Here is a 26,063-nt window from a genome sequence, read left to right as displayed (position 1 = left end):
ACCTATAATTCTAACATTGGCTAGAATAACTTTGCCAGGAGTTTCACAATCAGTCTGACAGAGTATGTAACAAAATGAACTTGAACTATCCCCCAAACTTTCTTCCTCTCCCGATTTCCCAGGGATAATAGTATCCTCAGTTTCTAAACCATACAAGTGCCTTTACCTCTTTCCCCTTCCCTCAGTTGCCATAACAAATAGATGCAAAATTCTACCAAGGATGTGTCTTAAACACGACTCAAATTCACTTCTCCATTGCCATAATTTAGACTCATAGATGTCTTGTTTTATTTGAATAATTTTCAAACACATCTCAATCCCTATCCCTTCCCTCTCCAAGCCAACCTTCTTACCTCTACTAGAATTAATATTATTAATTTCTGTATTCCTAGGACCTAGTCCAATTCCAGGAAAGAGTCAAAAGTATTCGTTACAAAAGAAGAAGGGAAAGAAGGAGAGGAGAGAGCTACTTTGACCATGACACGCCTGTGATCAAGACCTTTTGATGGAATCCCGTCATCCACTGATTGAAATGCAAAACCCTTTGTACGGTTCCCACGTCCATGCAAACTGAGTTTATACCTTTCTAGCTTTTGCTTTCATGTATCTTATACTCCAAACACAGGGGGCACCACGTTCTAGTCTATAAATAAAAACCCTGCATTTCACCACACATGACTACTCAATAATGAACCATTGACTTCCGTGTCCTTCTCTCTCTCCAACCTAATCCTGTACATCCTTCATCCTACATTCCAAAAACCATCTCATTTATGAAGACTGGCCCACATTTTGTATTAGAATCCACATTTCCTTCCACAGTAAACTAACTTTTTGTACTTCTTTTAGATACCAGAAGCACTGAATATCCCATTATAAATAAATTCCTTGAAGATTAGAAACATGCCTTATTCATTTGTCATTTCTTACAGAACCTAGCACATTGCCTTTAATGAAAATAGTAGACAACAATTTTTTTAAAAATGTATTCTGCTTACCAAATGAAGAAATTGGATAAATGCATAATTTCATGTACAGCCTTGTATATTTCCTAAATTATATAATGTACAATTTGACTATCATAATTACAGTAATAATCAAAATGTAATTGATTTTATCATGGCATCTGTATTCTGAACACATTTGACTTGAAAAATACACTTTTAGTTTATGAATTTTATTAAATATATGCTCCTTTTGGGAATATAAGCTGTCATCCAAATAAGTGTGAATTCTGTACATATTTCCTACCTGTAGTTAATGTTCTGACAAATATGAATTTATCTCAATATCCTGTAGGGCATGGCAGTACAAAATAGACAAACACAGACCTTGAAAGTGACCAGACCTAAATTAAATTCCTGATGTCACCACTTACTAGCCATGTTACTTGGAAAGAGAATTTAATATCCTTGAACTTTGGTATTTTATCTTTAAAGTGAGGGCAATAGCTTCTTCCTTGGGTGATTATTATAATTAAATGTTCCTGGCACCTAGAAGCAGGTACTCAAAAATGTTAGTTCCTGCACCCCTTAATCTCATATGAATTAAAAAACAAATTTTCACTAAAAATAGAGTTGCCATATATGATCCAGAAATCCCACTCCTGGACATATATCTGGACAAAACTATAATTCAAAAAGGTACATGCACCCCTATGTTCCTAGCAGCACTATTTACAATAGCCAAGACATGGATGCAACCTAAATATCCATCGACAGATGAATGGATAGAGACGATGTGGTACATATATACAATAGAATATTACTCAACCATAAAGAAGAACAAAATAATGCCATTTGCAGCAACATGGATGGACCTAGAGATTATCATACTAAGTGAACTAAATAAGACAGAGAAGGACAAATATCATACGATATCACTCATATGTGGAATCTAAAATATGACACAAATGAAATTATCTATGAAACAGAAACAGACTCACAGACACAGAGACCAGAACTGTGCTTGCCAAGGGGAAAGGGGGGTGGGAAAGGGATGGGCTGGGAGTTTGGGATTAGTAAATACAAACTATTATGTATAGAATGGATAAACAACAAGGTCCTACTGTATAGCACAGGGAACTGTATTCAATATCCTGTGATAAACCACAATGGAAAAGAATATGAAAAAGAATACGCATATATATGTATAACTGAATCAGTTTTCTGTACAGCAGAAATTAACACCACATTGTAAATCAACTCTACTTCAATTAAAAAAGAAACAAATATTCTTCCTTTGTTCCTTTTAGTCAACGAAGCAAAATTAAAATATGAAATCAATATTTTTTCAGTCAGGTTCAAATTATGGCTCTCCTCTCCCAAAACACACAAACCTGATGGTCATTCCCCGTGAATACCATAATCATACCCAAGCATCTTTACCTTAACTCGAGGGTCAGCAAAGTTGACCAGTTGTGAGCCATTAATGATGCTGGTTGTTGTAAATAATAAAGTTTTATCCACTCCATTTAAGGTAACTGCTATTTGTGGCCTTCCGTCAATGGTTAAAATTCTCCATAAATCCCACACTTTCTTGACCTTAAATCTCTGAGTGGAGACAAATACATATGATGGAGGAAGACCTTCTGGGAAAACGTTGCTGGAAAAAGAAGAACGTGTATGAGCTTAAAGAATTCTCAACATGTCTACAGAAAGATCAAGAAAACACTGTATCAACACATAACGTTTACCTTGTGAGTTCTGATAAATCAACTTTTGATGTCACTTCATATCCTTTTATCCTTGTTGGTGAAAGCTGAATTCTTTTCTTAGCCTTTTTCTTTACACCCAAGCCTAAAAGAATATCAAACCCCTTCTCATCACGAGCTGCCACTGGAATTCGTGTTGGACAGACAGATTCTATAAAGCAAAAGCAAAAGGGGTAGAAGTTGATTAATCATGGGTTACTTCAACAAAAAGAAAATCAAGGGAGGAATATTAAAGAACATAGAATTATAAAATTTCTATATGCACACATATGTATGTAAATGCATTTCTGAGAAAACACGTGGGAGTGTATTTGGTATTTGAGAATGAAGTCTCAATTGCCTTCTTTCTCCCTAAAAGGGGATGAAAAAAACCAGAAATGTAAAAGGCACATTTGTTCATGGATTGTTTTAAGGGCAACACTATGCTGAAATTTACACTTCACTATTTTGAATATGAGGCAACCTAACACCTGGCCAGTAGGAGAGGGCTGGAGCAGGATTCGTGATTCTCATCCAAGATTTGCTGGTAGTCACGCACCCTTGAATAATGCTCTTAAATTTCTTGGATCTAGGAGATGAATTCTGATTGCTTTCTTGCATTCCCAGCATTTGAGGGGTAAGAAATGTGTGTTGTTCCCAATGTTCTTTCCAGATCTAGCAGTTTATAATCCTACAGTTCAAATATCTTGGTTCTCTCACTCTGGAAAAAACTTAACTGTACATTTTTTCTGTTCATGGAAATTCTTCAAATGGGCCTATTATCTCATCTATGATTAATCAGATTATATATTATATTAATCACATTTATAAATGAATAAAGATTTTTTCCTTAAGAAGAATCATTAAGGTTTGCATTATACAGTCATTTTTTTAAATTTAATTTTATATTTTTATACAGCAGGTTCTTATTAGTTATACAGTCATTTATATAAATTATAAAAATGTGATACGCTTTTCAATTCTCTGGGAAACCAGTGTCTCAAATTATGTGGAAAATTCTGTTTGGTTGCAATGCTATTAAACTGTCATACTGTAGGAATGTTGCAATATTTTCAGATTCTTCCAAGGCCATCGTATAACATACACATTGAGCCTGACTGCTTATATTTTATAGAGCAGCTAAGAGAATAAAAGAACAAACTCCACTAAAGGTACTTTAAGATAATCACTCTCTTACAAAACATTAAGAAAAGGGAAAAGTATCATACTTATAAAACAGTAAAAAGTAAAGAGATGAATTTTATTAGCCCAATAATACTGTCATAACTTGTACCATAGACGATTAGAAATTAAATAAAAGTTTGATATAAATAAAATTAGCTGTATTCCTGGGAAGGGAGGGGCATTTTTCCTCTTCAGGTCTGAGGATGCTGAGTTTTTGTTTGTTTGTTTTTTAAGTAGCTTTACTGAGGTAAATTGATACTCAGTAAACTAAACATAAAGTTTACCATCTGATTAGTTTTGACATATGTATACACCTGTAAAACCATCACCACCGACAAGACAACGAACATATGCATCACCCCCAAAAGTTTCCTCATGTTCGTTGCAATCTCTGTCTGTCACCATTCACTACCCCACTCCCATCCCCATTCTCAGGCACCACTGATATGCTTTCTGTCACTACAAATAAGTTTGAATTTCGTATAGTTCTATAAAAAATGGACGCATATTGTATGTACTCCTTCTTGTCTGGCTTCTTTCATTCAGCATGATTATTTTAGATCCACTCTGGTTGTGTGTTTCAGTAGTTCATTCTTTTTTGCTGCTGATTAGAAGTCCATTGTATGGATATATCACAATTTATCTGTATACTTATTGATGGACATTTGAAACATTAATATTGGAAATAAAATAAAGGTTTGATATAAATAAAAGTAGATGTGTTCCTGGGAAAGGAGGGGTATTTTCATCTTCAGGTCTGAGGATGCTGAATTTTGAAGGGACCTATTCAATCACATTCTTCTTCCTCTGGGAAGCTTAGAGCTAACTGATGGGAAGATACAGGAACCAGGCAAACAGAAGATGCTGGTTAGAGGCGTGATCCAGTGAGTCTGATGAGACTGTACACTGTAATTAACCACTCCCACCTGGCAGCCCAGCAGGGCTGATTCAATCCCCACCCACCTCAGGAGCAGGACTGCCTGTTAAGTTCACATATGATCTAAAGAGGAAAGGGAACACCAGCTCCACAGACCTGCTGATCCAAAGGGAAGAACATCTAAGGCACTTCGCCAGCTAGGACCAGCTTCTTTGATCAAACTCCCTTATCCGAAAATGCCTCTTCTCATCAGTGGTAAAGAGTGAAAGAAGGTGGGGAGAGATCAGAAAAGTCAATCTATATACTCATTGCAGCATCGGTTTTAATTTTGAAGAATGAGAACCAAAAAGAAATTGCCTGAGTCAAGAAAAAAGCCAATTCAGGTGAATTTTGAGCAGAAGAGTGACAAATCAGACTTCACTATTAAACCATCTTTGCATTTTGAAATAATCCCTATTCTGACAAATATTATTCCTTTACTACATTACTGGACTAGTGTTTTATTTAGCAAACCTTTTCATCTCTACTTAAAACTGAGATTTGTTATAATTTTTAAACTTTTTAATATAAAATCAAGATGACTTATTAAAAAAAAGTCAGTCCGGCTGAAGTCCCTCCACATGAAAACATAAGAAGCAGAAAGTAAGTGTCCCAATAATACTGTATGACTGAGTTGAAATCATAAATCAATAAACTAAATTAAATTTTTCCTGTCATTATGATGCACGGTTTGTTTCTAGCAGGGGGCAGGGTAATATAGAACAATAGGAGGCCTCACTTCAAATGCACTTGATTTAAAACTGCAAAAGAAAGAAGTTCAGCTGAAAAGAAAATGTGTTAAACATGACATCACATAAATATTCAGATTTGAATTGCTCCTCTGATTTGCTTTACAAAAGAGAAGTTATAAGATGGTAAACAAAGAGCTCCAACTGAAGACCAGAATCTGAGGTTTAGACCTCAGCCTCTCTCTTAACCTCTCATGAACCTCTGGCTTCTCATCTGTGACATGAGAATAATGATCTCCTTCACAGGGATTTTTTTTGGATCAAATGTGATGAAGTATGTAAAAATGCTTTGTAACTTCAAAATAGCATGCAAGTGGGGGGGATAAAGCAAGTATTGTGTTCATCCTTTTTCTTTAATCAAATTTTTGCACTGTATTCTAATCCCCAGAATTGTATAGGAAACAGTGTGGCATGGTTCGTGAAATCAGGAATGTAAATTAACAATCACGTTACAGCCACATTTTCATTACCACTTAGTACATCTCATTAGGAGAAATGTATTTAGATAATTATATTTTCCTTTTTTTTTTTTGGCTTTCAATTTTTTTTAATTGTAAAATATACATAACATAATTTACCATTTTGACTATTTTTAAGTGTAAAATTCATTGCCATTAACTACATTCAAATGTTGTATAACCATCACCACTATTTCCAGAAAAGTTTTATTATTCAGAAACAGAAACTTTGTACCCATTAGACCATAACTCCCCATTCCTCTCTCCTCTCAGCCCCTGGTACACCCATAGTTTTTTGAAGAAATAATTTTTCTTCCAAATTTGCTCACCTACAAGAATAATAAAATACCCTTACACATGGAAACTGAAAAGTAAAATGTAGTTAAAATGCTCAAATACAGTTTGTATGTTTGCATATACCTAGCTATAGGAAACAGATAAAAGAAAGTTTCCATATATAAAAAGCTACTTTGATTGCCAACCAACAATTCTTCCACAAACTTCTAGGGAAACAGAGGTCAATAATTAACTTCCCTATTGTGTAGGAAAAAAGAAATCTATGTATAACTATACAAACACATACAGAGAGGGGAATGGATACTGGAATTAAAAACTGGAACTTGGAAGCTGTCATTTTAAGTACCAGGAAAATCAAATGCTAAGAGAGAGTCAGTTGGGACTTGCTATAACACATACAACAGGTAAGTAGAACAATCTAGATAAAGCAAGTTAGTTTAAAGGAGTGCATTCAGGAGCAAGAACCAAAAGAGAAACCTCAAAGCCTTAAGTTCACAAATGGTTTCCTACACAGACTACACAGTTACAATTTTATTTGACTCTAATACGTTCAGAGAGTATTCAGAAAAGGAACACTTTCTGGGGTGGAGCACACATTAGTCCACTTATTTTAAACACTGGGGTCCAGTAATAATTGCTTTTCTGTTAAATCCCAGGGCTTAGTAGTATAAGTAATTCAGTCTTATTAGGATCATAAAAATGTGTTTTATTTAAAATCCTGCCATGGACAAGAACACAAAAACTGTGTATCTCTTGAGTCTAACCAGGGAAATCACATGTGTCTAGCTACAGCTTTCTACTTATAAGTTTATATGATAGGGGGACTATCACATTAATTAATAATGAACACATTATTCCAGATCACACCTAGCCTAGTTTATAAGTGCCTACTTAATCCAATTGCAAGATTGTTTGTAAGTCCACCCTCTGCAGAAGTCACATATTTTAACTGACAACTGGGAATTTTATAAGGAGATTTGTGGTCAGAGACCAAAAGTAATTTTAGTGATCCAGACCCGATAATCCAATAAAACATAGTTGTCTACAGTGCCCCTGGTACAGTTTAGGTCTGTGCAAGCCAGCTTCTTTAAACTTTCCTGGATTGAACTTGGTTTTAATGGTAAGGCAAACGTGAGTATAGGTGCCAAAGATAGACAATCCTCAATGGCATGCAGTGGCAATTTAAAACATTTGCCTTCCTGAAGGTCTATTATATCACCATGGACTTTAACATCATGTACAAATTTATAAAAAAGGAGGCACATTCACCAAGATTGTGATAACTTAGACTCCATCCCATCATACTGGAAATACACTAAAATAACAATAGCAAATCTGAAACAAATTATCCAAGCAGAAATTCTCTTACTAAAGCCCAAGTTCACAAAGTTTCTTTTCTCATCACATGACTGAATGATCTCATTCTCTTTTACCAGCAAGTAATCCCACTGTCCTGAAATATAGGTTGATTTAGAATCCTTCATCAGAGGAAGATGTCTGCCAAACATGGCTGACAGTGGGACATAGTAAGTGTAGATTTTTATAACACTCCTTTCAGTGGTGAGTCAATGGAATCAATAAACTCCAATTAGCCTTAAGTACAACTTATGCACAAACCAGAAAAGTCAAAATCTTTTTCACCAGTAAGTAGCCTCACCAACATAGAAGATATTATTTTTCAACACTAAGAAAAAAATATAAGAAATGGAAAAGCATCCTTGCCTTAAAAAATAGCTAAGGAGAATACAATTTTAAAGGCTTACAAAATTACAGAATAACTCATCTGGTTTTGCCATTTTTCATTGTAAAGCCATTGATTATGTAATGAAATGCTTTTTTTTTTTGGCTGCATTGGGTCTTCGTTGCTGCGCGTGGGCTTTCTCTAGTTGCGGTGAGCGAGGGCTACTCTTCATTGTGGTGTGCGGGCTTCTCATTGCAGTGGCTTCACTTATTGTGGAGCACGGGCTCTAGGCACACGGGCTTCGGTAATTGCAGCATATGGGCTCAGTAGTTGTGGCACACGGGCTTAGTTGCTCTGTGGCATGTGGGATCTTCACAGACTAGGGCTCGAACCCATGTCCCATGCACTGGCAGGTGGATTCTTAACCACTGTGCCACCAAGGAAGTCTGAAATGTTTCTAAGTTATTTTTTCCTCTGATCAAATACTATAGATGAAGAAAGGTAGTGTGTCTTGCCTTTACACGTATCCAGACAATAGTCTGTGTCCAATTCCTGTAACTCATTCTTTACTCCTTTTCTTTTCCATTTTTAATTTGAATTGGAAGAACTTTTGTCAGATATTACATTTATGCATCATTTTAACATACAAACTCTATTTTTTTAAACAAACATAGATGCATCCTAACATGTTCCTCTGATGCTCTAATATCTAGCATACTGATATTAACATTCATTAGATGTGGTCTCTCTCACTGACAGGGCTAGCCTTCATAACCAGTAGGATATTGTAGAAATGAAGGGGTGTGGCTTCCAAGTCTAGACCATGAAAGACGCTGCAGCCCCCCCCCCTTGCTCTCTTGGACCACTCACTTCAGGGGAAACCAGCTGCCATGTTGCAAGGATGCTCCAGCAGCAACTTGGAGACGTCCATGTGACCAGGAACTGAAACCTCCTGCCAATAGCCAGCACTGACTCACCAATCTTGTGAGTGAGTCACCTTAGAAGCAGACCCTCTAGCCCCAGTCATGCCTTCAGCGGTCTGCTGCCTCAACTGACATCTTGACTGCAATTCCTTGGGAGAACCTGAATCAGGACTATTCAACCCAGCTTCACCCATGTCCCTGATCCACAGGAACTGTATGAGATAATAAATGTTACTATTATTTAAACTGCAAAAAAATAAAATGAGATAAAATAAGGTCTCTATCACCAAGGTTGGAGTCAGCCACTTAGCCTAAGATTTCACTTCAAGAAAGTGATGTTGACAAAGTCAGGAACCAAACCTGGATCTCGTTCTGACTCCAGAGATTGGGCTGGACCACCGTATTCATACGGCCTCAGGTTGAAAGAAAAAACATTCTAGTGCTTTACTTTAATAGACATTGTGCTTACTGAATTTTTTTTAACTTTTTTATTAAGATACAACCTACATTCAGTAAAATGACTTAATCTCAAGTATACAATAGTTCAATTGCCACACATGCCTACACTCACATAGCTAGCCTCAGACAAGACACAGAATCTAACACCTTGAAAGCAACCTCATGATCCTTCACAGAGGATAACCACCACCACCAGAAGCCCCCACTGTTATGATTTCTGTCCCCATGGATTAATTTAGTTTTGTCTGTTCTTGAACTTAATATAAATGAACAATGCAGTATCTTTTTTTAAAATTTGACTTCTCTTGCTCAACATAATGCCTGTGGATTTATCCGTGGTTTTGCACATAAGAGTGATGTGGTTTTTGTTGATGGTATTGCTGTGTAGTATTCTACTATGTGAATTATACTATGATGTGCTTATATCCATTTTTCTGTGGGCAATCATTTGAGTTGTTTCCAGCTTGGGATTATTTTAAATAAAACTGCTATGAACATTCTTGAATAGTCTTTTGGTGAACATATGAACTTATTTCTCGTAGTTAAATATCTAGGATAGAATTACTGTTTCATAAGATAGCAGTACATTTGTCCTAATAGATAATGTCAAAGACTTTCCCAAAGTGGTTGTACCAATTTTCACTCCTACTGGCATGCCAACTGTTACTTAAAAAGGTTGAAGCTGTTATGAGCATAAAATAGGTAATTAGGTGATAGCTATTATACATCATATTTTAGAGAGAGAGAAAGGATGGGAGAATGAGCATTTTATACAAGCTTTAAATATTCCTAAGAAATTTATTGTGAATGTTTTCTTGTTTATTCCTTTCCTAGAAATAATTAACTTATACAGCTGCATCTAGATCCAATCATAAACACTGAGAGAAAAGTCTGTATGCTATAATTTGTATATTTTCTGAATCATGCCATAGTCATCCTACTTTTCCAATTTAATACCCAAACATTGCTTTGCACATAAAATATAAACATATCATATTCCTTTGTTTGAAACATAGCTCTAGCCTCTCTAATTAAATGAATGGAAAATTCATATTTTTGGATATACTACAAGCCCTTGACAATGTAGGTTGTCACCAATTCAGATTAGATTTAAATTCTTTTAATCTACAGATAGAATACAAAGTTATTCCCCTGAATATTCTATGAGGTTTAATGAAATATTACACTCCATCATATCCCATCTGCCAAACTTCACCCCACCTCCCACCTCTCATTTTTTCATGCCCCATCTCTGTGGTTGTGAATTCAAGCATATGTGTACCAATAGTGGAGAGGCAGAAGGGAAGGATATGAGTTTCATGTGAGGGCAGACAAGTTAATCACATACATGTTGTGAAATCATGTAAGCTAAAATACTCACTACCTCCAAAAACAACTCAGTTGTCCTGGCCATGGCACCTGATATGTGTACCTTTACCTTTTTTATGTCTTCTACTGAAATGGAAGTTAAACTGAGTAGGGTAGAGTAATATACCAGGCCATTATTACAAAGTATTATAAAGTATTATAAGACTTAAATTAGATAATCAAATTATCCAGCAATCACCAAGCAAAGAGTCATAGAAAATACGAATAATTTTCGGTGAGAGAAAAAGAAATTCAGAAGTCGTGAACATCATTCCAAGTTAAAGTGCATCATGGTGGAAAGCACTGGAGGGAAAAAAAGTCACCAAGTTTTTGGAATGAAAGACACCAAAGTTCCACTTGGGCAAGTGGTATCCCTCTCTCACTCTCTGACTCTCTCTCTCTCTCTCTCTCTCTCTCTCTCTCTCTCTATCTCTCTCTCTCTATCTCTATCTCTTTATCTTTCTCTCTGTCTCTCAAGATATGGCTACATTTGCACAGCTAATTGCTAATTCTGACCTCTGGTCCCTCTTGAGTGAACACCATATACTCTTTTAAGAAATAGATGTTTCCTGTTTCATCAAAAAGTCAAGATAGTGGAAAATGGAACAGTAAGAATACACAGGCAGTTTTCCAGGACCTGCTCTTTTAACTACCCACACCTGTGCACAGGCAAGTTCAGCTCACCTGAATCAAACTATGGGCCTTGAAACCGCATCATTCAAGCCACAAGCTGTTGGAAGCCCTTGAAGACACCTAAGGAAAGTATCTTCCAGAGAACAAGGGGAAATTACTTTCTTTTCCCTCCTCATTCTGTTGCACCAAGCCCATGCCTGGTTGACTCATAAAAAGAACAGAGGAGTGAAGTCAGCAAGATGGCAGAATAGAAAGTCCCAACCCACATTCTCCCACTGAAACACAGATTGGACCAAAATACCTTTGTGAGATTCTGGTTAGGAAGCTGAAGTTCCCCAGGTAAGCACAAAGCCAAGAACAGCCTCAATGAAACAGGTAATTAAGAATAATTTTACCTTACCCACATCAGTCCCTCTCCAAGCTGACACAAATAAGTGCAAGGAGAGATGCCCTAGCTTATAATGACTCCCTCAGGAGGGAAAAAGAAAAGTGGAGCATGCATCCAATGCTCCAGCTTTCAGCTTGTCTTGCCTCATTTGCAGCACTGAAGGAGCTAGAATCATTTGGATACCTGCGTACTGCTCAGAACAAATAAAAGTGGGAGGGTGGCTTGTTGTGGCTGGCATGGCTCAGCATGATCAGGAGAAGACACACAACCTGACACTTCTCCCTCAGAAAGAGAAAAGAGTGGAGCATGTATTCAGCATTCTAGATTTTCAAAGGGCTGCCTGAAGAACTGATACTGGTCTTGCCTGACTAAGGGTGCTGACAGGGAACCAGCATACCTGGACACCTGATGGCCACTGAGAACAAAAGAGTGGGTGGGAAACTTGTGGTTAGAGAACTAGAGAACTTGAAGTATTACAGACAGACACCAAAGGGACAGATACCAAAGGGAGTGAAAGATTATGAGCTCCTGAAAAAGAAACCAGTCTCTCTAATTAATGAATTGCTCACACAATTCCAGAGAAATCACATCCCTCCAAAAAAGGTTTCAGAATCTCTAGCCAGAGTGATTGCTGAGGGATTTCCCCTGTGCAAAGCCAGTTGGTAAAGACTGGGAGAGGTATCTGTTTTTTCAAATGTGTGAATCTTGAAACAAACTATGAGGTACATGACCCAATCAAAGGAACAAGGTAACTCTCCACATACTGACCCTAAAGAAAGGGAGGTGTATTATCTGACAAAGAATTCAAAATAGACATCATAGGATGTTCTATGAGCTCAAGAAAATGATGCATCAACAAAGTGAGAAAAAAGACAGAAAATGTAAAGGAGAACCAAACAGAAATTTTTGGAACAGAAAATAATAATTGAACTGGAAAATTGACTAGAGGGGTTCAAAATCAGCCTTGATCAAGTAGAAGAAAGAATCAGCAGACTTGAAGGCATGTCCTTTGAAATTATCCAGGCAAAATTTTAAAGAATGACAAAGACTGAAGAAAGCCTAAATGTCTTATGCCCACCATCAAGTAGACCAATATATAGATTATGGGAGCTGCAGAAGAAGAAGAAAGAAAGAAGCAAGCTTGTTTAAAGAAATAATAGCCAAAAACTTTTCAAATTTAGGAAAGGAAATGGACATCCAGATTAAAGAACTCAAAGATATCCACATCAAGACACATTACAATCAAATTGTCGAAAACCAAAGACAAAGAGAGAACTTTGAAAGCAGCAAGACAAAAGCAACTCATTATGCACAGGGCACCCCATGACACAACCACCAGATTTCTGAGTAGAAATCTCACAGGTCACAGGGGAAAGGGATAATATATTCAAAGTGCTCAAAGAAAAAAAACTGCCAACCAAAAATACTATATCTGGCAAAACTGTCCTTCAAAATAGAAAGAGAAATAAATACTTTCCCAGATTTAAAAAAGATGAGGAAGTTTATTACCACTAGACCTGCCTTATAAGAAATACTAAGGAAGTCCTTCAAATTGAAAGGAAAGAATATTAAACAGCAACACAGAAGCACTGGAAAGTATAAAACTTGCTGATAAAAGTAAATATATAGACAAACTCAGAATACTGTAATACTGTAACAGTGGTATTTAAATCACTTTTAATTCTGATACAGAAGTTAAAAGACTAAAGTATAAACTATAACTGTGAAATTGTATTAATGAATACACAATATAAGAGGATGTAATTTGTGGTGTCAATAAAAAAGTGTAAAGAGGGCAGGAATAAGCAAAAATACGGAGCATTTGAAGTTATCAACTTAAAATAGATTGATATAACTATATGATGTTTTATGTAACCCCCATGGTAACCACAAAGAAAATACCTATAGAAGATATGCAAAAGTATATTTAAAAGGAAACAAAGCATGTCACTACAAAAAAATCAATGAAACACAGAAGACAGCAAGAGAGAAAAGAGCGATTAAAAAAAAGCTGAGTCAGAAAACAATAAATGACAGTATTAAATCCTTCCTTATCAGTAATTACTTCAGATGTGAATTGATTAAAATCCCCAATAAAAGGCATAGAGTAGCTAAGTGGACTTAAAAAAAACCAACAAGATCTATACTATCTGCAAGAAATTTACTTGAGAATTAAGGACACACACAGGATAAGAGCAAAGGGATGGAATAAGATACTCCATACAAATGCTAACCAAAAGAGAACAAAGGTGGTGACACTTATATTAGTCAAAAACTGTCAAAAGAGACAAAGAAGGACATTATACAATGAAAAATGGTCAATTCGCCAGCAAAACATAACAATTATAAATACATATGCACTCAACATTACAGCACCCAAATATATGAGGCAAACATTGACAAAACTGAAGGGATAAATAGACAGCAACACAATAACAGTAAGGGACTTGAATGCTCCACTTTTAATAATGGATAGAACATCCAGACAGAAGATGTGTCTGCAAACAGATCTGGAAACAGAGAATTTGAACAACACTATAGACCAAATGGATCTAACAGACATATATAGAACAGCGACCCACCACCACCCACCACCACCACAGCAGCAGAATACATATTATTCTCAAGTACAAATGAAACTTCTCCAGGATAGATAACATGTTAGGTCAAAAAAAAAAAAGTCTTAACAAATTTAAGAAGATTGAAACCATACCAGGTATATGTTCCAACCAAAATGGAACGAAACTAGAAATTAATGTCAGGAAGAAAACTGGAAAATTCACAAATATGTGGAAATTAAACAATATGCTCTTGAACAATCATTATGTCAAAGGGGATATTAGAAATTATCTTGAGATAAACAAAAACTAAAACACAGCATACCAAAACTTATGGGATGCTGCAAAAGCAGCAGTAAGAAGGAAATTCATAGCAATAAAAATCTACATTAAAAAATAATAAAGATCTCAAATAGACAGCCTAACTTTACAAGTCAAAGAACTAAGAAAGAACAAACTAAGCTCAAATTAGAAGAAAGACTCTCAGATAAAGAAAGAAATCATTGCACGTCACTTTTAGGCGGTCCTGAAATAAGCAGTGTATTGCAGAATACACCTCCGAGGAAACAGTAGGTCCATAAAGATGAAATAATCTTTGTGGGAACAAAGAGGTGGATAATATTTTGTACATCATGGATCAACCGTCAAAAAAAAATGAATTTGTTAAATAATCAAACACAAATTACATGATTTGAAGAAGCTGCAATACAGCAATGCATTAATTTAGTGCATTAATCATAATCTAATACAGTACAAAAAGTCAAGTGCAAAAAAGCCCATATCTCCCACAAGTACAATTTCAAAAAGTACATTTTAAAAGATGTCTATTGTACAGTGAACGTGCGAACTGAATAGACACAGACATTACTTACATTCTTTTTCTGAGTGTAGATGAAGAAATATTTGGCAAGATTTCGCATTTGATTTTTTTCTTTACAGATCATACATTTCAGCTGAAAGAATTTTTACCCATTTTCACACAGCAACTCTTTCATGTGTATTTTAAAATTTTTATCTAGAGAGAATGCATTTACCAAAATACAGATCTATAGGAAAAGTCTCTGAAGCAAATATTAAACAGACATATTTAATCAAATCTAAATTTTGGATTAAGATGAATGGTAAGTGGGACTTCCCTGGTGACTCAGTGGTTAAGAATCCACCTGCCGGGCTTCCCTGGTGGCGCAGCGGTTGAGAATCTGCCTGCTAATGCAGGGGACACGGGTTCGAGCCCTGGTCTGGGAAGATCCCACATGCCGCAGAGCAACTAGGCCCGTGAGCCACAACTACTGAGCCTGCACGTCTGGAGCCTGTGCTCTGCAACAAGAGAGGCCACGATAGTGAGAGGCCCGTGCACCGCGATGAAGAGTGGTCCCTACTTGCCACAACTAGAGAAAGCCCTCGCACAGAAACGAAGACCCAACACAGCCAAAAATAAATAAATAAACAAATGTGGGGTTTAAAGAAAAAAGAATATTATTTAAAAAAAAAAAAAAAAAAAAACCCAATAAAAAAAAAAAAAAAAAAAAAAAAAAAAAAAAGAATCCACCTGCCAATGCAGGGGACACAGGTTTGAGCCCTGGTCCTGGAAGATCCCACATGCCATGGAGCAACTAAGCGCATGCACCACACTACTGAGCCTGTGCTCTAGAGCCTGCAAGCCACAACTACTGAGCCCATGAGCCACAACTACTGAAGTCCGCGTGCCTAGAGCCTGTGCTTCTCAACAAGAGAAGCTACCGCATCGCAACGAAGAGCAGCCCCTAACCTAACGAAGAGTAGCTCACCGCAATTTGAGAAAGCCCGTGCAACGAAGCAACGAAGACTCAACACAGCCATAAATAAATAAATAAATAAATTTATAAAAAAAGAAAAAAGATGAATGGTAAGTGAAATTTCACCATGAAAATTCTACTTTAATAATGAAATATACCTAGCTTGAAAGCCAAAAATTTCTAACAACATATTAAAAATCTAAATCCCTTTGACCTGTTCAACACAACAAAAGTCAACACAGTCTTACTGTTAGATTCATAAAAAGAATAACTGTAATGACCATTTGTACTTACTTGTTAGTACCTTTTTTTTTTTTTTTTTTTTTTTTTTTTTTTTTTTTTGCGGTACGTGGGCCTCCCACTGCTGTGGCCTCTCCCGCTGCGGAGCACAGGCTCCGGACGCGCAGGCCCGGCGGCCATGGCCCACGGGCCCAGCCGCTCCGCGGCATGTGGGATCCTCCCAGACCGGGGCACGAACCCGCGTCCCCTGCATCGGCAGGCGGACTCTCAACCACTGCGCCACCAGGGAAGCCCTAGTACCTTTTTTAAAGTTTTATTAAAGAAAATGCTTAATCTTCTATGCTTTTTTCTCTTTGTTTTGAAGTAGTTGTTTAATATTTCCATGCATTTTAAAAGAAATAATCCAAAAAGCTTTAAAATGTTTTTCTCTACCATACCTCCCAAATATGAAGAAAATGAAGGAATTAATTTGTTTTCTAAGCCACAATCATTTAGAAATTTTTCTATCAAATGTGAACCAACCTATTTGTATATTATTTTGTAGGCAAACTGGGAAAAAAGTATTTCCATCTACATGAACATTATTTTTAGGTATACAGTATATTAAATACCTATAATATTAAAATTAAAAGATATGAATAAATTATTCTTCCCCCAAAATAATGTGAACACAAGCATGTCTATACACTAATAGGATTAATGTTTACCAAAAACTGGAACTTTCCCATGGGGACCTATCATACACATGAAGTCAGATTTTATGAAATGATATAAACATAATGACTGGTAAGTACTATATTTTCAAATGTTCCCTCATTGCTGGTGGGAGTTTAAGTTTTTCTCATGTGGAATTTTTAACATTCTTCCAAAGTTTTAAAAATGTTAGTAATTTGATCTTTGTTTTCTGAAGAAATGATGACAGATTCCCATTCAGAATTAGGTAGAGGAATATTCACTGTTATTTGTATTAGAAAAACTTAGAAATAAACCAAACATACAAAAATGGAGAAATTAAATAGATTATCTTAAAAGATTGTCCGCTATGATATTAAGAGTATTAAAATTATATACACAATAAGAGTATAAATAATATGAAAATAGAGTATGAAATTATATATACAATATTATCCTTATTTAGGCACATGAATAAACTCTCAGACACACTGAAATCAAAAAAAGAAAAGGTTAGGATGAAAAAGACAAAAACTTGTTAATAGGAGCGATATGATCATGTGTGGTTTACATATATTTTAATTATTTAGGTGTTTTATTTTCTACCATCTCCACAATAAACATATTGTAATTGAAAGGAAAACACAAAATATTATATTTCCCAACTGTAGATTTTATAAGAAAGCAATTGTTTCTAAAAACAAAATTTATCCAGAAAAATATAGCACAAAAATGTGTGCTCACCTCATTTCTAACTTAAATAATTTGACATTAAATATAACCATCTTCCCCAGTTCCCAAATGAACAGGTTATACCAAAATGTAAGAAAGCATCATTATTACTGTTTCCACATTATATTAAGGCTTACCTTCACAAAGTTTCTGCTTCATCACCTCCCTTATTTTGGATATTGCAATATAGTCTTCCACATAAAACACGTAAGTAGATGAAGGCTTGTTGGCAATAGCTCTAAGTTCTGCATCTTCTGTTTCTGAACCAACACCAATGGCGAATAATGTTATTTTACTGTCTCTTGCTGCTTCTGCCACATCCTTGACTTCATCTTGGGATTTACCATCCGTAAGGACTACTGCTATCTTAGTCAGCAATCGTGAAGACTTGGCAAAAAGGTAATCAAGGGCAAACTGGATGGCCTTTCCAGTCTTTGTGTTTCCTCCCAAGTAGTGTATGGACTCCATAGCTGCCATCAAATTCTCTCCTGATTCATGGCTCCCAAGGGGAATCTCCAGGACAGGGTAGTCACTATACTGAACCACTCCAACCTGAATAAACTTCGGTCCTATGTCAAAGCTTTTTGTGATATTGACAAGCCACTTTTTCACTATTTCAAAGTTTTCTGGGCCAACACTGTAAGAGCCATCCAAGATGAAAACTAAATCTGTTGGAGCAGTACGACAACCTAAGTGAAAAAGAAAACCATCAGAGTATATGTGTTACATTAAAAAAAAAAATTTGAGGTTTTAAATGAATGAATTTTTAATTAACCAGACGGGGAATCCTTTCACATGTATATACATGAAGTCGCCACAATGTATAGTTTAACTATCTTATAATTTTATACGTCAATTATACCTCAATAATGCTGAATTTTTTAAAAAAGATAATAGTAACCAGGTCATAAGAGCTTTGTGAAGATTAACTATGATACACTGCCTAGCTTATGAAAATTCTTTATAAATGAGGGCTATGATTTTTGTTGATATTTTTTAATTAGCTTGTCTTAATTTAAGTATTAATAATTCAGCTTTAAAAATAGGGAATAGGGATTTCCCTGGCAGTCCAGTGGTTAAGACTCTGCACTTCCACTGCAGGGGGCACAGGTTTGATCCCTGGTCCGGGAACTAAGGTCCCACATGCTGTGCCATGTGGCCAAATAAAAAAAAATTAAAATAGGGAATAAAAAATGGATGCTGTATATGAATATGATATCTAGATATCTCTTTGTAGGGGCAGGTATTACTATAAAGCAACATTTTATTGTATTTCTCCACTGAATAAATGAAAACACAAAAAATTTTAATAAATGAATGATTTTCAGCTATAGACTAACATCATTGCTTTAAGTTATCAGTGAAACATGTTTAGTTTAATGCTAACCTGAAATATTTATACAAATTTATGTAAACCAATGAATGGGGGTAAGAAATTAAAAACAAACTTTCTGCTATCTTCAGGACAAAAGTAGCCAGCAAAGATCCACATTCTTGATATAGTTGAGAAAATGTAAATGAACCAAGGTTATGAAAGCAGTCACTCTTGCACTACATGCAAGATGAATGTTTAAAGGTCTGAATGCTCATCTTCAGTCACAAATGTATCCAAAACAATAGCTCGTGTGAAGTGAATCTATGTTCAAGGGCATAAAGCTATTCCTTTCTCTGTAAAGATTCTTGTTTCAAGATACCAGGAAACATGTGATCAGCACATCTTAGAGTTCTACCAGGAAAAAAAAAGACTATCTGTGGTGTAAGTTATACCCAGACAAGTTCTAAGCACTTGTGAAAAGAAAAAAAAAATCTTCTTTGCAGCCACTATGGAAAACAGTAAGGAGGTTCCTCAGAAAACTAAAAATAGAGTTGCCATATGATCTAGCAATCCCACTGGGCATATATCTGGACAAAACTATAATTCAAAAAGATACATGCACCCCTATGTTCATAGCAGCACTATTCACAATAGCCAAGACATGGAAAAAACCTAAATGTCCATCAAAAGATGAATGGATAAAGAAGATGTGGTTCATACATACAATGGAATATTACTCAGCCATTAAAAAGAATAAAATAATGCCATTTGCAGCAACATGGATGGATCTAGAGATTATCATACTAAGTGAAGTAAGTCAGAAGGAGAAAGACAAATACCATATGATATCAGTTATATGTGGAATCTAAAATATGGTACAAATGAGCTTATCTATGAAACAGAAACAGACTCACAGACATAGAGAACAGACCTGTGGTTGCCAAGGGGAAAGGGGAGTGGGGGAGGGATGGGCTGGGAGTTTGTGATAAGTAAATACAAACTATTATGTATAGAATGGATAAACAACAAGGTCCTACTGTATCGCACAGAAAACTATATTCAATATCCTATGATAAACTATAATGGAAAAGAATATAAAAAAGAATGTATACATATTTATAGCTGAATCACTTTGCTGTACAGCAGAAACTATCACAACATTGTAAATCAACTATACTTCAATTAAAAAAAGATTTCCTTAACTCTCTTTTCCACAGTACACAACATGCTTCTAACCCTATCTCATTCTTTCAGTATGTATATATTGAATACCTGTTCTGTCCTTGATATCATGCTAGGTACTGGCTTCAAACATACTTGAGATATCTCAAAAAGCTCCCAGCCTAGTTAAGATGGACAACTGGCTGGTTAGAGAAAGTACAAAGAATTATGAGAACATTGAGGAGAGGGTGGCAACCTAACTATGTCAAGCCAGGGGCAGTGTTGTTGGAAGGCTGAGATCAGAAAGCAGAGTTTTAACCAGGTCAAGAGGACGACATTCTAAGCAGAGGGAGCAGCAAGTGCAAAGGTCCAGAGGTGAGAGACAGACACAGCCCCAAAGACAAACTGGTTTGTTTGGGTAATTCCAATGGTTTTGAAACTGCATTCCTTCTCGGGTAGGACTTGAACCCACGCACACCTCAGACGGGGACTTGAACCCGTGATCCCTGACTAGGAGGGGACTTGAAACCACTGTCTTTGGATTAAAACCACTCACCTGGGGTCAGGACTTACTGAAGCTCAGGTTCTTCTGTCTCCTCACAGAAGAAATTCAGCGTGAGGCAAAGTGGAAGGCAAAGAGTGAGTTTATTGGCATAGGATGCTCGTGAGAGATAAGCGGGCAGGCAAGGGAGTGCAACCCCAGGAACAAAGAGCCCCAGGAACAAAGAGGGCTACATTTTTATAATCAAAGAAAAAGTGGGGAGGGGAGAAGACCACCATCTTCCTCGTCCTTGGGCAGACGTCAAGACTCATATCACTAGTTCCTCCTTTGGCTCTATACGGCCTAACCAGGTCTAACTGCCATGGCACTATTTAAATCATATGTATATTAGCAAAAGGGTGGTGACATATACTAAAATATGGTAATTCATCTCAGGTTTGGGTATAATATCCCCTTTCACCTGGTTTCTTTCCCTTTTCACCTCTATTTCTGTCTTGGTTACACGCAGAAACGCTACTCTGCAAGGACTATTAACTCCCTGACTTCATGTAATAAGATTCAGAGCCCATATCTATTGTCTTGTATTTTAACTATCAGGGTTTGTGGCTTGAGTGTGCCTGGCATTTGGATGTACCTGGTCTTCCTTCAAGGTAGGGTAGATTGTTGCTAGGTTACTGGATTCTTTTCTTGAGTGGTCATTAGCTTGCAACGGTCTCCCAAACTCCCTTAAAATTCCCTTTCTGTCTTTAATCCCCTAGTGGGATTTCTAAACTGACTATTTAATTATCCTACTCTATCTCTATCAGTTTGAAGTGGCCAACAGGAAGGAACAGCTGTACTTGCTGGCTTCTTCTCTAACTTCTGCACTCAAAGCAGCCAAAATACTACATGGGACAAGGATCCCATCCATGTCCTTGGACATGATGAGTTAGAAGAGGATGAGGTGAGTCACGGTAATGAGATAGCAAATTTTATATCCTGTGGTTTTATTCAGGTTAATGGTCTCCCTTAAGTAGTGTTTGGATGCCCAATTTAAAGTTATAATAAGGATGGTTTATTTTCTGTATATATTGCAAATAAGATATTATAATTGCAAAGATCGGTATCGGAGAAAAAAATGTTTGGTGACAATTAGTATTTCTGCAACTCCTTGGAGTAAATCAATCAACCAATCTCTCCCTCTCTTCACCTTCCTCACTTCCTCCTTTCCTCTCCTTCCTTTCCATTCTTTTCCTTATCTTTGTCCGCTTGCATATTTGGGATGATGACAAAGCTCCTATGAAGAGGCCTCAGTTTCACCATTATCTCAACTCACCTATCACAGTAACTAGCTGAAGTAAACACTATTGTCAGGTGAACACGTATCACAGTCAAGAAGATACCCCCGCCCAGGAAAAAAAATTGCCAAAACACGGGTTTGTCTCACAAATATAACTGTGATTATGACACCATCTTAAGATGCTATATGACAGATGGTGTCTCAGTGCAGGGGGAGTGAGGGACACTATTCCAACAACCTCTGTCATGGTGACCACTGCCAGACGCCAGGGTAGGGACGGCAAAAATGGGATTCTGCCCAAATGCATATTTTTTAACCCAAGGGAATGAAGTTTTCCTGTTATTTTTGGAAGCTGAACAGGGATGACAGGGTTATGCTTTTATTGGGGTTTCATGAGAGACACAAAAGGACAGGAAAGTTGTGTTTGCAGGACTCTTCGAGGTTGCCCTTCCTCGATGCTATGAGGCTCGTTATTGCCTGGACCTGCAAGTGTTTGTGTATCACCCGATTCAGTGGTTACAAATTCTTACAGGGTTGTTCTTGGCCCTTTCTACCCCTTTCCAGAGCCATGGGGCATATATTTCATAATTGCAAGGTTAGCCAAGAGCATGGACACAAAAGCAAGTACTGCCATTTATAAACTGCAGACAAAATACCACTCCAAGAAACCTCCTCCTCAGAGAGGTGAATCACCAGTGTCATAAGAAGGGAATGCACTGAGGATGAAAAGAAGTGTTCAAATACTAGTTACAGCTCCAACCAGATGTATGACACTATGCAAGGCCCATACATTTTATGCATCTCTTTTCCCACTCAAAAAACAAAGAGTATCTACCCCATAAAGTGCTTGGGTGGATTAAACTATAAAAGGGTTATGCAAACATTATATTTTTTTTTAATTTTAAACCAAGTTGAATCAAATTGTCAAATCATCTGATTTAACTGTTAGAGAAACCATAATTCATTTATAGTTAGGGGGTTTATGTTTATGAGTTTTAAAATATGCATATAAGCACACTTTTAAAAAGAAGTAGGCTATCTTTTTAAAAGTAGGATGGCCTACTTCTCTCATGCAAGCTTTCCTACAGGCAATCAGAATAACAGTCACCACTTACTGAATGCTAAATCATTTATATGCATTATCTTATTATCTCTATGAGATAAGCTCATAGGATGGTCCTGATAGCCATCCTATGAAGGAGGTACTTTTTTTATCACCATATTATGAAGCTTATATAAATGGCTGAACATGGACTCAATACCAGAGTGTTTATTCCAAAGCCTGGGTCAATAAAATGCACTATTACCATAGAATTTTCTCAAAATGACTTCTGATAGCTTTTCCTCCTAGTTAATGTGTAACATAGCAATTCATTCATTTTAGGTAATCACAGCATCAAAGACAATAAGAATAAGATCCTTAAAGCCATTGCTAGAGCTCCTCTAATTTGATTTCCACAATCAATTTGTTGATAACAAAAAGACAATGCTGATAGTTCTTACTTGATCTTATTTCCCCATCTTCAGCTAATACAGAATTCTGAAGAAGCAGGACCAAAATTATCCAAAGAAATGTAATATGGTGAGCCATGTTTCTGTTTTTGTTCTAATGTTTTGGTTTTAGGATTCCTAAAAAGAAAGAGAGAAAAAAAAAAAAAGAAAGTTAAATATATTAGAAAAATAAGACAAATACCTAACAATCATAAGTTTGAATTTTTAAATTGCAATACCCAGTCAAAGCACAGTTAATTTTTGCTTACCTTAAAATTAACTTATGTGCCCAAAATAGCCACATTTCAAATATATAATACAAGACAACAATGAATGGGAGCTGAGGATGAACGTGATAAGTTTTTAATTCATAATCATCTTGGAAAAGCAAAAACTTTTCTAAAACTTTAAGCTTTGCTCATAATATTTACTAGAATTCCCCTTTTAGCATAGCCTGCAGAGGCCTATCACATTCTTTTTATTATCTCAGTGGTAGCACATATCCTTCTTTTAAATGTGTATTTGCATTTAAGAAACACTCAAAGGGTATCTGGTAAAAAATATCTATAGGATAAAGCTGAATAATAGGATTTAATTTTTTAATGGGCTGTATTATAAACATTAAGATCTATTTTATTTAATTCATCAACACTCAGTTATGAGAGTAATATGTTTTCTAAGTTAGTCCAAGGACTTCATTCCTGGTTAGAATGTGGAACATTGCCAAAGACTGTCACTCTCAACAATGAGAACATGTCAAATAAACTATAAAACTATAGGCTTTTAAAACCCAGCAGAAAAGACAGGGTTTAAAGAAATCTAAAAGAGCTAAATTCCAAAAGTTATTAATACTTTATAGGACAGAAAAGATTCAAGGCTGCTTTTGTCCCTAGTAGAAAGGGAACCCTGTTCAGGAGGAGGAAGAATTTGCTACAGTACAGAAGCAACCAGTCAAAGCTGGAGTAACATATTAGAATCCCAAGGGGTCCCAGCCTCAGAGCAAGGATGCCCCTAGCCAGCAATTCTTCCCCAGGAGCCTTAACTGGGTACACGGAATAGACAAGTAATACAGAGAATATTGAAAGCAGTATAAAACAGTCTAGAGAGATCCTCTCCTTCCCTCTCCCTGTTCAAGTCCCCAGGGAATTCCTCAAATACAAATCCTTGTCTTGCTGAAGGTTAGGGGAGAAGCCACAGAACTGAGAAAAGTCCCTCCAAGGTACTCCAGTCCTTCACTACAGTGGAGAGACATATCTCAAAAAGCAGAAAGGACAAAAGAGAAAAACAGAACTCAAATACAAAAAGCTGGAAACCTGACAAGCTGAGAGAAATCTCCCAAGGGTCTCCCAGAATATGAGAAGAAACGAAGTTTTATGTCTGATCAGGAGAAAAACACTCAATATAAGCAGATCCAGAGATTATATAAATGTCAGAAGTATTAAGCAGGGTTTATAAAAAGGCTATGATGAACATGTTAAAGGATCTAATGAATAAGATGGACAACAATTGCAAAAATATGTGAAATTTCAAAAGAGGGATGGAAACTATTTAAAAAAATATACAAGTGAAATGCTTGCAATGAAAATATATATCAAAAAAGAAATCATGCAGTGAGCATGCATACGTTAGAGGGAAAGATCAGTAAACTTGAAGATAAGTCAATAGAAAGTATCCAAAATGAAACCCAAAGTCAGGGGAAGAGGGGTGAGAAACAAAAGGAACAGAGCATCTGAAATCTGTGGGACTGTATCAAGTGGTCTTGATTTAGCTTCTCAGATGGAAAGGAGAAAGTGAATGAAGAAACATTTTTAAATATAATGGCCAAGAATTTTCCAAATTGACAAAAGCTACCAACAATCAGATCAAACACACCCTAAGCAAAATACAAAGTAAGTCATACCTAGGTATATCATAATCAGTTGAAAGTCAAAATAAAAGAGTAAATTCTTAAAACAAACCAGAGGAAAAATGACACATGACATATGGAGGAACAACAATAAGAATTTTAGATGGAAATTTCATGGTAATAAAATAGGCAATGGATCAGAAAGATATAAAAATCCTAAATATGTAGATATCTAATAATAAAGCTTCAGAATTCCTGAAGAAAAAGTGGGGAAAAAAAACTAAAGAAATAGACAAATTCAAATCATAATGTGAGATTTTAAACATCCACTTTTCAATGATTTTTGAAGTAGATAAAAAAAATTTAGTAACAGTGCAGAGGTTTGAAAAACTTTATCATCCAACTTCACCTAGTTGACATTCATAGAATGCTCCACCTAACAACAGCAGAATATATATTCTTTTGTAATGCATATGAAAGTCATCAAAATAGACCATATGCTGGAGAAAAAACAAGATTCAAATTCCAAAGAAATGAAATCATGCAGATTATGTTCTTTGACCTAAATGGTATTAATTAGAAAAGGAAGAAAATCCCCAAATCCTTGGAATTAACCAATATACTTCTAAATAATCTATGACTTAAAAAAATATCAGAGGGGAAATTTTTAAATAACTGATCAATAATTGTTTTAAAAAATCAAAATTTTATGATACAGCTAAAGCACTACTAAGAGAGAAATT

The 26,063-nt window shown here is 36.1% G+C and overlaps 1 protein-coding gene across 1 annotated transcript in view; it reads right to left on the bottom strand.

Annotated features, from left to right (window-relative positions):
- Positions 1–23,608, bottom strand: part of COL21A1 (collagen type XXI alpha 1 chain) — a 127,539-nt gene extending 103,931 nt beyond the window's left edge. The window contains 4 exon segments of the mRNA XM_032648979.1: positions 2,388–2,604; positions 2,696–2,864; positions 17,864–18,415; positions 23,487–23,608. Of these exon segments, the coding sequence (XP_032504870.1) occupies positions 2,388–2,604; positions 2,696–2,864; positions 17,864–18,415; positions 23,487–23,574 (1,026 nt within the window). The 5' untranslated portion in view covers positions 23,575–23,608.
- Positions 23,609–26,063: the final 2,455 nt, after the last annotated feature.

Source organism: Phocoena sinus, chromosome 11, assembly GCF_008692025.1.
Source record: "Phocoena sinus isolate mPhoSin1 chromosome 11, mPhoSin1.pri, whole genome shotgun sequence".
NCBI classification, from domain to species: Eukaryota; Metazoa; Chordata; class Mammalia; order Artiodactyla; family Phocoenidae; genus Phocoena; species Phocoena sinus.
Note: the sequence above shows the minus strand (reverse complement) of the source record. Positions and strands in the feature narration are given on the sequence as shown.